The sequence below is a fragment of the Ostrea edulis genome, chromosome 2, assembly GCF_947568905.1.
Source record: "Ostrea edulis chromosome 2, xbOstEdul1.1, whole genome shotgun sequence".
Lineage (NCBI taxonomy): Eukaryota > Metazoa > Mollusca > Bivalvia > Ostreida > Ostreidae > Ostrea > Ostrea edulis.
In genome coordinates, this window is record NC_079165.1 from 45520569 (window position 1) to 45536856 (window position 16288).

Here is a 16288-nt window from a genome sequence, read left to right on the forward strand (position 1 = left end):
AAAATTATGATGGTCGTCCATATCTTTTAAAACAAAAGTGGCCTCTTTTTCTTTTTTCTCAAACATGTGCATGAAGAATGGACTTGCTGAGGCGAGCACAGCACGATGCACTGGATACTCATGAGCTCCGACCACTAGGCAGGTGTCACACAGCTGTTTCTCTTTGCGTAGTTTACAAAGACTAGCAAGTATTGTTTTCTCATAGCCAATTTTTTCATAAGTTAGTGAGGCTCTTGTGACGTTTGCAGTCTCAGACTCCATTTTTATCAATTAGGACTGCTATGTGTCAGTAAAACTCTCCTCCATTGAAATGCTGATCCCTTTCAACTGCAAAACAAACATTTTCACAGTAATTAATTGTACTGAATGAGGAAGTTCTACTTCCTACCCATACACAAACTATGAAATTCATAATACAACATAACAAATTAAACTTTTTTTCCTGATAAATTTTACAATTGCATGCCTCAAGGTCACAGGTACTCAAAGGATTTTGGAATTTAGCCACGCAACTAATACGGTCAATGCCCTTGAAACATACCACACAACTTAAAACTTATCAAGTCAATGACTGCTATAGTGAATATGTTTACAATCACTAAAAGCTTCACAGTTTACAAATATATGTAGCACATTGTTCATTTACACCCACATACCTCATGAACCCATTGTATGTCATCAAAGACTATACAAACACAAATGTCTACATTCAGTGGTTCTTGTACAAATGATGTGACATTCATCACAAAATACTGTCCCATTTCCCACTCGGATGGTGAAGACACGATACACTAAGCTACCATACAGCAGGTGATATGTTACTAATATATTACTTTATCGCAGCTTTTTCCAATATATGTGTACCCTTGTACTACATATGAATTTGCAATGACAAACCAAAATTCTTTTTTCTTGTTTGTATAACAAACAGTACATGGATGCTCTAGAGCCCTATGGGCCTTTACAACCACAGGAGTACAACACAACAAATATCTAGTTCCTTTCATTGCCTTTACATGTATGTAAAATGCCACTAGTTCAGGGTACAGACACTGCTTGGCCTTCAGCAATGATTTTTGCAAAGTATGAGCTTTCAATACTTGTCTATTACAAATTTGTGGTTTAGAACAAATATTTCCTATTTTCTTTTCCTGCGGACTGTAATCTTAAACAAATGATCTTGGCTCAGTGTTATGACACAATGTCTTATCATCTTTAAGCAACCTCTATGATAAGGATGTCCTTCTCATGTTTCTCAATCACCACAGTGTATTTTCTGCATATGAATTATATAGTCCCAAATTCCTGACCCCAGGGCAACATGTTTTTAAATTTTGACAGAGAGGCTCTCTATTCATAACTATATACATATACTCAGTTTGTCTCTAGATTTCTGGATGTCTGGAGATTTTCAAAGATAATAAACATTTTCTCTTCTGACCTGCTGCCCTGTTGTCGGAACCCCAAACCCTGGGGCCCTAAATTTCACAATTTTTGTAAGTCTCCATGTTCAAGAATAAAGAAGATTTTTAAAGATAAATATGACCTATTCATCCCAGCCCTAGGACCTGAGCCCCTGACCCTGGAGCAATCAATTTACAATTTAGGTAGAGGCATTCATGCACTTAAGTTTTATGTTCAGGAGTAAAGAAGATGATTTTGAGCACTCCCATTTATCTGTTTACCTACCCCCATAAGATGCTACACACCAATTTTGATAACTAATGGTCTTGTAGTTTTTGAAAAGAAATTATTGCTTAAAAGTTCAAGATGGGCAATATAAACAGATGGGCACAGGTAGCAATAGGCCACCTACAGTGAAACCTCTGATTTGTCTACACTTAACTGCTCTGTACAGAATTCTTGGACAATAAGCCTGATTATGCCTCTAAGCATCAATAGGGGCTGATAGTGAACAAACAAAACTATTTCTAATGGTAAATACATCACCCTTCAGTTCTAAATACATAGGACTAAATCATTGATTATTCTTGGCAAACAAAACCTTTTATATCTGAATTCACAAAGTATTAATTCACAAACTGTTGCAAGAAAAACAATCATGGTAAAAACATTTAAATTAGGCATTTAAATGGAAAGAATGACATGCAATATGTATGCTCTGGCTGTCAAAATAATTTACATAAATGTTAACATGATCATTCAGGTTATCTGCTTCAAATGATTTTACCTTAACAGAATTTTTTGGATTGGAAAGGGTGGTGGGATTTCGATGGTCTGTTACCAATTGTACATAAAAAATATTTTATCTAAGGCTTAAGAGTGTAAATCTTTAAAACTCCTACAGCGGAAAAGCTATAGAATCTACACCAGAATCTACACTTGAATCTACACAACAACCAACCAAATTAACTAGTGCTAATTGTAACAGGAACTGCTACAGACATTTTCCAACACTCCCACCCAAACCAAGTGGTGGCTTTTTCTATTATGAAGTATATTCATGGAATGTATAACAAAGCAAGCACACATTGTTATCAAGAACCATGGTTACATTCTATTTTCATCATGATAATGAACTAGGTGGATTGACTATTAGACAACTTCCAGTGTAGTTTGATGAAAAAATGGAAAACAAAACAAAAAAATAAATAAATAAAAATTAGACCAAGTCCAAGAACAGCAAATTAAAAAAAAAAACAACCTACAGTACACTCATCTGCAGAGACATTAAATCTCCAATCAATAATTCTGTTGTTTTGCACAGTCAAGGGGATTCAAGGTCAAAAGCAGCTCAAACAGCCTTAGAAAATCAAGAAACCATGTTGAAGAAATTTGTTGACACCTCCTTATGGGTACCTTTATAAGAAGTCCTTGAAACAACCAGATTCATGTAAACAACATATTCAACCCATGGGCCTGAAACGTTAACCTGACAACAACGTAAAACACAATTAGAAGTGTTGTGTAGTAATGATACAAGTGTGCATCTTTTATATTCTGAGAACTGGATGATTTTTCTGCATCTGGTCATAAGTGACATTTGTGTCAAGTATAAGCCTCTTATATATCTCCATTACTGTTTGTCTGTTGTTTTATGGCCCATTCAATAATTTTTCATTCATGTAGAGACATCTGACAGCTTCAGGTGAAGTGCCACAAATTTTGACTTATGTATGGCACTTTAATACAGCTGTAGCAGTGAGGGTTCTTTATTTTGCCAACTGTGACATGGGACCTCTGTTTTAAGGTTACATCTGAAAGACCTGTGACTTTCACTTCTAATGCCAGGCGCTTGACAAAGGAACAATCTCTACCTATGTTATCTTAGGCTTTATTTGGTGTTGGGATCAAGAATCAAACCCAGGCTACCCAGTACCAAAGTGAGCATCCTTACCTCTACAAAGTGAGCATCCTTACCTCTACAAAGTGAGCATCCTTACTTCTACAAAGTGAGCATCCTTACTTCTACAAAGTGAGCAGCCTTACCTTTACAAAGTGAACATCCTTACCACAAAATGAGTATCTTTACCTCAACAAAGTGACCATCCTTACCACAACAAAGAACTTTTTTCCCCATTCCTAAGCTGTGGCCCAGATGATTTTTTTTTTAAATTCACACCATTATCATTTTAACTGTAAAATATCAACAGTAAATTATCAACTAAAGCATACACAAAAGGATTTGAAAACAAGGAAAAACATGGGTGTAGCTGTTTTACTTTTATATAACCTTAGTCTAGGGTCTAGTCATAGCAACTTTTGTGCAAAGCATGAGGTAAAAGTTCAGGTGTAAATCGTATTTCTAAAGATGTTACACAGTACAGTAATATAATTTCAGTTTATGAGGCATACTAGAGCCCAAACCTGGGATCAGAACCACTAAACTTGGGGTTATAAATTTCACAACTTAGGAAGAGAACTCCATGTTCATTACAATTATGCACCCAGTTTCTATACTAGACAGGAAGATTAATTTTCAAACATTTAATGTATTTTTACAATGTGATGTCCTTCAAAGCCAGAATCCCTTGTCTTGGGGTCAAAAGTCTTTGACAAGCCTCCATTTTAATTATTACTATACACCTACTTCTGTTAGATACCAAGGAGTAAAGAAAATTTTACAGAGTTTAATAAATGTAATTTCACTGTATGATAACTAGCCTGAATTCCTAATCCAGGAGAATTCACAATTTCACAATTTTGGTAGAGACCTCCATGTTCAATACAACTATGCACCTAGTTAGTTTTCTAAACATTCGGGAATGGAGAAGAATTTTAAACATGCAACATTAATGCATTTTCACTTTATCATCCATATAACCTCACCTTTGTGTCTGAAGTCCAAACCAAGGGCCCATGAATTTTACAATATTGATAGAAGCTTTCATGCTAAGTATCAATATACTCCCAGTTTTTAATCCAGATATCTTAAGATCATCAAACTTTAAGACTGTTCTATTTTTAGAGGCTTCACGTATATCTTTAGAGCCCAAAAAGGACAGGAACTACAAAATCCACATTGTTCTCCTATCTCAATTGATGCTTCATGGCATCATTTTTGGTGCAAATTAACGATGCAGTTTCTGAGAAATCAAAAATGTTCAAAAGTTAATGACGGACCTAAAAATCCAGATGACTAAATAAACAAATGAAACACTCAATCCTGTACATATATAATGGAATTCATAGTTTCATAAACTATACATATCTGTGTAAAAATTAATAAAAAATAAACAATAATTTGTAATAAATCAACTAATGAGATTAAATATATTGATTGTACAAAATCTTAGTTTGATGAAATGTAGATCTACAAATCTCACCATTATATATTCAACTGATCCATAATATATCACTTATATTAAAGAGCAAAGTGGTCAATAAAACCTTTGTGTTTTTCAAATTCTTTTATTTTTTTTTTTGAAAAGGATTTATCTTTATTCCTGAAATCAATGTCATAATTATGTTCAGTGGAAGAAAATGTAGCATGATCTGGTCAACCAATACAAACAATCAGTTCAGTATCCATTCCATTGTTTACAAAAAGAAAAAAGATTTCAATAAAAACTGAAAAACCATTACAAATAAAACTAAAATACTTCAAATGCTTAGACATTGAGATTTGACAGTTTTTTTATTTACTTTCTCTTTAGAGGAGGATTTATTTTCATTTCATTTTCAAATAATCATGTTACACAAACACTCATGTAAAAGAGAATGATTTACCTACCTTACAATACTTATAGAGAATACCAGGGTACAGACTCCTTATCAAAACATACAACAGTGTAGAGACCAGAAGCAAGATGTGCAAGCTTGTCTGTGATATCAACGTGTTCTAGTAATAACTCTACTACGCAATACCAATATCAATCTATGCAAAATCCATAACACTACAGTAATTAGGTCTTTTCACCAGACACAAATGGCAAATATCCATTAAAAAAGCACAGGCCGATTCCAAATAAGACGTGAGTCATATAAATCTCCAGCCAAGGAAACTTCTCCAACTTTTAAAATGACCCATGCTAATATGCAAATGTCACAGGCGAATCTAATTAACATTATTATCACTATGCAAATAGAAATTGTGCTTCCTTTAAATTTAAGTACATTTAAATCTCCATATACGACTTGTATAGCATATATATCATGGCAAATCCTTGGGCTGAGTTTCACAAAACTATCATAATCTTTCCCCAAGATAGATCTTTAAAGCTTTGAAATTCATGACAAGTTATTAATAGCTCTTTACCGTCTATCAATGGAGAAAGCCAATGGAGCATATCACAGTAGTCTGCTAATATATGGTGAATTAGTTACTTATGTTAGACAGAGATATTGCACATTGTGTCATGAGCTATCAATTATTCATCATGAAAGCTTTAATTCCTGCAATCTCCAGGAATTATTGCTGTTTCACCATTCTAACAATAACCAATCTAAGACAGTTCATCCAATCTTCAGATAGTTCATAAAATACACATCATGTACTTTCAGAAAACAAAAGGTACAAAAAAATTTGTTTCCTTTAGAATATTTATATGTCATTTATAACTTAACAATAAATAATTTTTGTTAAATTTCATTTCACATATAATAACTGTGTGGTTCTTGTAAAGACTTCTTTTTTAAAATTCTAAATATACCAATGTAAAACTTTAAAATCCCTCCTTTGGCCCAACCAGAACCCAAAGTTTCTTGTGTAAACAAATTTGAATTTACATGACAAGAGGATTCTTGCAAATTAAAATGAGAATTGTACACTTGTGATCTTTGAGACAATTTTGAAAAGAATTTTCCCGATTATAATCCTATGTAAAACTTTGATGTCCTTCAGGTCTGGCCTTGGTGGAGGAGTCTTGGTGACAACAAGCTTGAATCTACACTACATGAACATACTTGCATGCTAACATTACGGCACAAATGTGGTTATTCTTCAGATGAATTTTCTTACATAAACTTTTGAATAGACCATAGGGCTACATACAGATGATTCAGGTGTTATATTCAGGGAAGGGGTCAATTTCATTGAAAATGTAATTATTAATAAATACTTTCAATTACATTGATAATTTTGTCTATTACATTGCACTTGCAATTAATTACCATTACATTGATTTTAACTAATATAATAACTCTCAATTACTTTGAAGAATGTAATTTCAAAAATCTTGAGTAAATGCATATACAGGGTTCGAAATTAACTTTTTCAAGCACTAGTCCGTACGGACTAGTCACTGTTGATGTTCACTAGTCCGCAAAGCATTTCACTAGTCCGTCCAGTATATCATAAAATGATCTTCATTTTAATCAAACCAAACACATCACAGTTGCAAACAATTCAATTTCTGACACCTACAGAAGAAAAAGAGACCACCATATTTTATTTCGCATTCAAGATCTTCAGAAGCATACAATATTAACCTCCGAGTTAATCGTTTTATAAACGTCCATAAGTGCGTTCGAGATCGATGTTCCTGTTGTTTTGGTGCTCAGATTTTAGAGTCACAGGAGTTCGAAATTTTATCAATAAAGTCAATAAAATTCACTCGATTGACATGTGCGCACAAACATGCATGTTCTCAGACCACACTACTTGCAATTCTTACACCTAGAACACGTTCTCGTGATGTGTACTCGGCATTCGGAATCGGCAGGAATTTGACAATTTGTGCACGTTCGAAGAACGGCGGTCTCGAACGCACTCCATGTGTTTGGAAGATCAGGATGTCAAAGTCATGCAAACACTTGACCATGCAGGTAATCAACCATAAGTTCAAACATCTAAGAGACTCAGACAAATCTTAAAAATCTTTACCAATTGAAGATTGATTTCCGGATTTTCACTAGTCCGTACAGACTAGTGCTATAGAGAGTTCACTAGTCCGACACGTTTTTTACTAGTCTCGGACTTACGGACATGAGTTAATTTCGAACCCTGCATATACAAACATTTGTTTTACAGTTTTGAGTTCCTTTTTATCTTCATGAGATTTGCAATGTTTGTATCTGGCGTTGAAATTTCCAGATGCATTTTCTGGGACATGAAATTCATTCAGTAGTTTAGTTTTGAATATAATGTCTGAATGAAGTAAACTCTTACTCAGGTATTTTTTCTACTCATGCTTTTGTTCTCAGGTATAAGAGGGGTTCACACCTGGAAAAAATTAGACCTTCACTTATAGCCCTGGGCACTGTAGAGACATCTTATTATTGCATATACACCATAGGAGGAACAGAGAAACAGTCTAATACCATTATTATCACAACAGATACTTTCATTTCATCATTATCACAACAGATACTTTCATTCCATCATTTTTAAACTTTTTTTGAATAAAGAAGTAAATGAAAAGTAATTGAAATGCTATTGAAAATACTTGACTTTTTTGGAATGTGTTAAATACATTCATTAAATACTTTTATATCAAAATGTATCTAAATACAGCTAATTAGTTATTTTTTTCAATTACCCTATCCCTGAAGTTTACATTCAATGTGTATTCCCATGCATTCCAGTCATATATTCTTCATTGTGCCCAGTTTGAGAATACAGAAAATCCTCGAGACATTGCACAGTGAAGTACGTATTTATATGAGATAATATGCATGCTTCGCGGGCTAAGTTTAATGTATGGTTTGTTAATAAATCACCAGAAGAAATATAACGAACAGAGTTAAGCATTACAGGCATGTGAGAAAACAAACTGTTGAGTTACCATAACCTCATGTCAGCTGTCTGATTATAATCAATCTTTATGCCCATTGCGAACTTCTAATATCCTTTCACTATAAAGTCATGTTCCATGATAGTTTTCTTAACAGTTGACCTTGGCCACATTATCTTGGTTCAGTGATTAATATAACACATTTTGGTCATACCTCCATTGCGGAGTTGTAACCAGAACAGACACATTCAACTTTTATTTACTAATGAACCTTGACCTAAGCAAAATAACACTGGAGTCAAGAAGAAAAATTCTTCGCACTAGCAACATAATCTCTGACCAGGGGTGCATGCTGAAAATATGATGATTTCCACATGTTTTTTATGCCCACGAAAATAATTTGATATGATTGTTTTCAAATCTTCAGATATATGTTCATGCACCATTAAATTACCATGAACATTGGTAAATTTCAAATAACACAACCAATTCACCAATATAGTTTATAGGTTGCAGGACAATCTGAACCCAGATCAATTTGGCCCGAAATTGTATTTAGTCCTAAATAGCCCCAACTAATCCTCTGGGTATATGCCCACATGACTAATCTATTGTTGATTTACACCACCACATCTTTAAAGCATAAATTTCTATTGTTATGAGTACTTTACTGTTTGAACTATCACCATAATACAATTCTCCTGTTACTGTTAGTGTATATAATCAAGATAACAAAGCTAAGACTGTGTGAATAAAAAGCATCGTTGCAAACTTACCTGATTCTGTCGGGTTACACTCAATATTTTGACCCGTGTAACCCAATTATTTTCTATGACCCGTCGGGTTATCCCTTTCACCCGATTTCTAGGTTTGGTTTTGTAAATTAGTTTGTGCTGTAATTTCCAGTTTGCAACATGAGCTTGGATCTACGTAAACAATACTAATGGTCATGTCTATTACAGATAAGTTATCAAAGCAGCCCCTGTGTTAACAATTATCTATGAGTTATTTTGACAAATCGGGAATAAAGTCACAATGTAAAATGGCTTCCACCACTGTGACCAGGAAGAGATCCTTAATTATCAGGGCAACAGACACTACTGTTGGGAATCTGATGAAAAATGATAATCGATTTAATCAAAATAATTGGAAAAGCCTTTCGATTTAATTATCAATTATAATCGGTTTCTCAATATATATTCATCAAAAGCAAATAAATTAACTATATCATTCTAATTAACTTGTACTGTACAGTATATATTTATCTGATAAGAAATTTTTGTTTACTATACACTTAATTAGGTGTAAGTATAACACATCAAAGAAAAATCGTCTCGTGGGGATCCGGGTAAGAATAGGTCCTAAGTACCCCTTGCTTGTCGCAAGAGGCCACTAAATGGGTCTGTCCTTCGGATGAAACCGCAAAAACTGAGGTCCCATGTCACAGCAGGTGTGGCACAATAAAGATACCTCCCAGCTCAAAGGCCACAAGCGTCGAGCATAGGCCTAAATTTTGCAGCCCTTCACCGACAGTGGTGACGTCTCCATATGAGTGAAAGATTCTCGAGAGGGACGTTAAACAAAATTAAATCAATCAATCAGAGAAAAATCATATCAGAGACTAAAACTAGAGATTTGCATTTGTCTTTTTGGGGCAATATTTATTTAAGTGTAATAATATAACAAATAGAATAATAAAATAACAAACAATGAAACAAATAATTCAGACTTCCTGTCAGTGACTAGACTAAATTCATTGTCTGAAACATTTCTCATACATTTAGCACCTAGTGTTTAGTTTTGTTTTGGTCAGATTTCCTACATTGTTTGCTATGTCAAGATAATGTTTTCATAGTTTTTTTAAATCTAAAATATTCCCAAACTATAGATTTTTTTGCTCAATGGATTATCAAAGAGAAAATTCAGGCTGAAATTGAAAAATCTCCAGAATACACACATACACGTAGTTGTTAACATATTTTGAATAATCGATTATAGAATTGAAAAAAAAATCAATTATCACAAATAATAAAACAATCAGTTTTCTATTATAATCGATCATCGGAACGGAACAACACTAACATACACGCAAACAAAAAGAAAACGATACTTATGTATCTACCAACAAATCTGGGAAAACGACTTTTCATGGGTAAAGAAAAATTAATGAGGACAGCATGAAGCTTATTGTCCGTTGTATAACTCGCACTTGTCTATTGGGTCTGGAGGTAAAAATGATCTGACAAAACACTCCAAAACCATGTAAAAAATACTTTTGAAAATCAGCACAAAAGTCATCTAACCATGCACTGCCATCATTTTTGCCATCATCTTAGGATGTTAATATTGTAAAGAAAATACACACTGAATTCAAATCTGAACTAAACAATTAAACCGTAAATGCCCTTTTATCATGTAAATTTAATCAATCTATGTCCTGCTTTGTAAATTGTCCATCTCCATCAGTCTTGAAAACTTCAAAATGTGCCATTGTCAGTTACAACAGGTTGGGAACACTTCCCCTATGGCGAAATCTCGCTAAAACACGATTATCTCTCTTTAGTGAGAAAGTAAACATTACCATAAACAGGTGTTTTGGTGTCTTTATTGAAAATAAATTAAATAATGGCAAATTCCGTGCAATGTTGAATAAGTGCGACACACACTCAGCATGAAGCGAATTGTCTCTATAAAATTGACAACAGTCAAGAAATTTCATATCAAAGTTGCTGCGTAAGAGGGAAGGAGTCTGAAATTCAATGCACATCGTGAGTGTTTTTGTTTTGATTAATATATTTGCAGAAGTATCAGACATTTTAGCACTTTTTCTTCGTTTAACGTGAAACACGAAGAGATGTACTCTGTGGGTGTTTTTCTTGGTTGTACAGGATCTATTCACTCTCGCTAGAGAGAGATAATCACGTTTTAGCGAGAATATATTGCTAGAGGGGAAGTGTTCCCAACCTGTTACAATGCTTCTCTTCAATAAAATAGTACACACATTTCTGTTGTAAATATTTTTGAAATATAAACACTTATAACACATGTATATAATCCTAGTAAATATGTCGTGAATGCGGTAACTATTATGACCAGATTTTTGGCTTTATGCACTTTAATCACACCGTCTTAGTTTTGTTATTTTAATTTTTTACATACATGTATGTTCAAAATTGACAACTTTGAAAGTGACATGAAAACAAATTGCGATTTGCAAAAGATAACAGTCATTTGTAATCATTCTAACATAATAATGCCTTTGCAAGTGTAAATCTTTCATAAAAACTTTTAAGATTTTCTTTCAATCATAAAGTGATCCGAAATTGACCATGATCGGACATCCGAATTTGGTTTCGTTGTAATCAAACACGACTTGAAACTATTCTGATTAGGCCTACTGTATATCTTTATCAACAACAACAACATATGCCAATAGAGTAAATACATTCAGGAGCGAACAATCAGTTAGCTAGCTTTATGCTTACCTATCAAATTATCTTCTCAGAGTCCAGAGTCACTAGCTAGTCAGTCACTCAGTACAGTGTGACCAGAGAGCACGTTGCGGGTTGGTGAGAATGGAGAAGTCGTTCTGAAAAATTTCGATTATCAATCTCCGGTGAAAACTAAGAACCAGCATAGATAGGTGTATTATGATTTTTTTTTCGAACAAAATACTTTTTTTCATGAAATGAAAGATTAGAAACAAATTTACAATGAAGAACTTGGAAAGGATGCGTTCAGGATAATTTGTGTACACGTCACGAAAAACGTTTTCACAACATAATTCAGTATGGCGGCGCCCATGAAATTTTTTACACATTTTATAAATCCTTTGAAATAGTTAGTGTTTTATGTTTTATGCTAGAAAAATGGCTTCAATTATCGAAACATGGGTCAATGATAAACTTCATGATATACTGGGAATATCAGACAACTTCATTTCTCAATTTCTTCTGGGACTGGCCAAGAAATCAGCGGATCCTGATGAGTTTATCAGGAAACTTAGAGAAACTGGCACAGTCGAGATTGATGCAAATATGATAAACTTTGCTCATGAACTTTGGAATAAGGTTAGTGAACAATTTCTATATAAGCCTATACATCAGCCACTTACGGCTATATACTGTTATCTGCAACGCTTTGCGTATACTTTTTGGGTATTCTCTTTAGAGAAGTCGAGAGGCATAGCCTTCATCGACTTCTCTTCGCAAGCATTCATGTTTTGACTCTGGAAAACGTGTAAATGCCGGAGTAGGTGACGGTTGATGCTTCGACCGACGTTTCGACTCAGATGTGCCTGGATTTGCGTAATTGACAAGTTGTTTTCAAACATTTAACAACAATGCACAAAACCATCACAATGAAATCAACACTTACTTGCTTTTAATCCATTTTCAACATGCCCCTGTCCGGGGTTTAAATCACAACTCTGATTACATCAGCCTGCTTTTCTCTTAACTGGTCCCCTATTGTGACAGCTCCCAAGACCAGTTAACGTAAACCCGGGACAGGGGACATGTTGAAAATGGATTAAAAGCAAGTAAGTATTGATCTCCTTGTGACAGTTTTGAGCATTACTGTTAAATGTTTGAAAACAACTTGTTTATTGCGTAAATCCAGGCACATCTGAGTCGAAACGTTGATCAAAGCATAAACCGTCACCGACTCCGGCATTTACACGTTTTTCAGAATAAAAATATGAATGCTTGCGAAGAGAAGTCGATGTAGGCTATGCCTCTCGACTTCTTTAAAGAGAATAAATTTTTGGGGTACTAAAATCCTGAGTATAATATGTTTTACGGCGTGACCGTGTTTGAGGGCGAAGCAATAAAGTATTGGCATTAGTATCTATATCCAAAACAGGACCAAAAAAAAAACAACCCAAAGTTAGCATGAGGACAGAGCTGTATCAAAGCATCCTAATTTTGGACATTTGATCCGTCTATATATTGAACGCAGGAAATATAATGCAATATTGATGTAAACAGTACATTGTGACGTCATATTCAATGTAGTTATTTAGCAAATTTACAAACATAGGAGACATGGCATTAATCGAGGAATGATTAGGCCTATATATATGATTAAGAAATAAGATTTACATGGTTTTACGGATTTTATGTAACATCTCAGAATGACATGAACTAGGGTAGACAAGATTCAAAATGGAAGAATATATGTCCATGCGCTAATATTCGAATCGACGCCATTGGGACCAAAATTTTCAAGTTCCATAGGTATGGTTTAATTTTTCTTAATTTTCCTATATTTTCCTTTTAAACATGTATATACGTGTTACCTATAGGCAGAGCTCTGCTCTCACGGCCCTTTGGGCCGTGAGAGGACTTTGCCCTCTATTACGTTACCATAATTCTCGTTGATAAGTAGGACCGCTACATTACTATCATGCTAATATGTATATGGTGTGACCGTTGTACCAAACAAAGCATGAAATGGTCATTGACATGTCCCAAGTGATAATCATAATTCCGTTAAGTATGGTAAATCTTAATTCCTTTAGAAATATATATTATTTTTGAAATTCCCCTTGCGCTAAATGCCCAGCAACATCTAGATATGAAAGGGGGACATACGAGGATAGACAAAGGATCCGCCTATTCATTTAACGTGGGGAATATTCAATATAACGACAGCAGACGTAAACCGTGCATTGTGACGTCACATTTAGCCTCGACTTTTTTCTCTTTTTCAAATCAAACAATTATAAACAACAATACATCCCGTTTGCAACTTAAAAGACAGTTAAAACTAAACAAAACTAACCAACAAATTCAGAGTGGTAAAAACGTAAGCGTAAATATATCGCAGGGCTTGAAGCTAACTTTTTATGTCACCAGTCCAGCCAGACTGATGGGGTATAATTTCAACCAATCCGCAGAAAATTTACCAGTCCAACAGAGTTTTTCAGAAATAATTAAACATATTTCGTGAAATGTTATCAAAATGAAATTTAACTCAATATGCCTCAGACAATATTGTTACACTTAAATGTGGGATTTATATTTACGAATCTGACTTCAATCAGATTTGTCTGATTATCTACAGATCGAAGCATGCCAAATGCATGTATAAAATTTCATATTAAATATATTTTCCAAAATGATGCTTTAGAAAATTAACCAGTCCCATTGGACTGACTTAAACAAATGTCAGTCAGTCCGCCAAACTTTTAACCAGTCACAGACTGACGGACATGTGTTAATTTTGAGTCCTGTATCATATCTTTTTATTCAAAGAAACTCGTGAACTCGTTTATCTATTTAGTCGTATTACTCTTCCTATTTGATGATTGGCTAAAAACTGTAACAGTAATAATTATCCCATTCATTTTTAACAAACTAAATGTATGAATTACAAATTGCACATCAGTCCTGTATTTTTGGCATTCCAAATTAAAACACGAATAACCGTAGAAGCAACTAATGAAGAAAACAATATGGCAGTGCCCATATGAATCACAAAATTTTCAGTGAACGTATGTAAAGATTATCTCTATTCCTTTGCTGATTTCTCAATTTTTCTTTTATATACGTGTTACCTTTAGAGCCTTATTTTGCGAACGGGCCTTTGGCCCATCTGAGCTTGCTCGGTATTATAGCATCAGGACGTTGCTGCCAACGCTCCACAGTAAAATGACCAATTTTCTCGTAGAGCGTTGCTAATATCAGGAATATATATAGGGCGACAATTCTTATTTTCTCGGTTAGGAATCAATAACTAAAGGAGAAGTTTCCCCGGAAAGAGGGTTTTCTTGGAGGTACCATATCAGAGAGAATGGGGCATGGTTCCTTTTGGGGGAATCAAGCTAAATAAGTATATTAAATGAAATAAAGCCGTTCTCTATAACTCACACATTGCATGCAACGCTCCACAGTAAAATCACCGATTTTCTCATAGAGCGTTGCAAATCGGTATATATAGGGCGATGATTCTTATTTCCTCGGTTAGGAATCAATATAAAATGTACATAAAAGGGAAGTTTCTACGGGAAGAGGGTTTTCTTGGGGGGTACCATATCTGAGAAAATGGGGCTTGGTCACTATTGGAGGGGATCAAGCTAAATAAGTTTATTAGATGGAATAAATCCCTTCTCTATACTCACGCATTGCATGCAACGCTCCACAGTAAAATCACTGATTACTAAATATATTGTTATTAAATTAGTATTTATTTCCATAACAGGATAAAAAAACCATTCTGGAGTTATCTGGAGATATTTTCTGACCTTCCTTGTACAACAGTGATTTGTGATATTGTATTTCCTTTGTGATGTTACTTGGATTCGGTTTAAATAGATCCTTGGTCACTTCTGAGTCATAAATCTTACTTAGTATCTTAAAAGTTTGAATTATGTCACCTCACATATGATGATATTTAAATATTGGTAGTTTAAGTTTCTTGAAATGTTCATAGTCTAAGCCTTTCATTTGAGTAACATTCTGGTTGCTCTCTTTTGAACATTTTTCAATGTCTTGATGTTCTTTTATTTTTGTGGTGACCAAACATTACTAGCATATTCTAGTGAGGCTATACTACATGTAGTCTTGAGAAGTACAGAGAATGTCCTGTTATCCATGTACATGAATAATCTTCTCATTAGTTCTTCTATTTAATTTGCTTTGATTAGTTTGATAACTTGGTTTTTGTATAGAGTTCTCTTGTCTATTGTGACTCTTGATGTCTCTTAACTATGTGTAGTCTCTACTCTCTAGCAATATCTCCCCATCAAATTTTCAAAAGGGTCCTGTGGCTTTCAAATTGGGGAAAATTGTCAACATTTTGATCAAATTGGGAAAACCTAGTCATTGTAAATATGCTATTAAAATATATCATATCAAACAAAAAATCAAACACAAATTGATGTCATTCTTCTTTCATTTTACATATTAACTTTCTTTTCTTGAAGCTCTTAAAATTTTCAGCTATTCTTTCTAAATCATCTAGAATTGTTGCGTCTTTGTCATGTCATACATAAACTATTCTAATTGAACTTATTTTTTAACAAATACGTTTTTTGCTAGTTTTTATTATTGGGCAAAGTGCAAGTTAAATTGGGAAAAAAATTGGTAATTTTTGGGAGGGGAAAGGGTCGATATTGGACCTAAAATGGGTCTTTAAAAATTACTGAGATT

General features: G+C 34.1%; 2 protein-coding genes across 3 annotated transcripts in view; one reads left to right on the plus strand and one right to left on the minus strand.

Moving 5' to 3' along the window:
- The window catches only part of LOC125679243 (influenza virus NS1A-binding protein homolog A-like), a 30688-nt gene extending 18962 nt beyond the window's left edge, over positions 1 to 11726 (minus strand). The window contains exons 1-2 of one of the 2 annotated variants that reach the window (XM_048918294.2): positions 11621 to 11726; positions 1 to 327 (exon numbers count right to left, since the gene is read on the minus strand). The exon at positions 1 to 327 is cut by the window's left edge and continues 32 nt beyond it. In XM_048918294.2, coding sequence (XP_048774251.2) covers positions 1 to 261 — 261 coding nt within the window. In that variant the 5' untranslated portion in view covers positions 262 to 327; positions 11621 to 11726. Of the gene's footprint in view, positions 328 to 5194; positions 5529 to 11620 lie in introns of those variants that run through there. The other variant, XM_048918293.2, reaches the window with a different exon arrangement.
- A 164-nt stretch (positions 11727 to 11890) lies between these two features.
- LOC125681485 (pre-mRNA-splicing factor ATP-dependent RNA helicase DHX16-like) overlaps positions 11891 to 16288 on the plus strand; it is a 34401-nt gene continuing 30003 nt past the window's right edge. Inside the window, exon 1 of the mRNA XM_048921619.2 lies at positions 11891 to 12205. Coding sequence (XP_048777576.1) covers positions 11987 to 12205 — 219 coding nt within the window. The 5' untranslated portion in view covers positions 11891 to 11986. The remainder of the gene's footprint in view (positions 12206 to 16288) is intronic.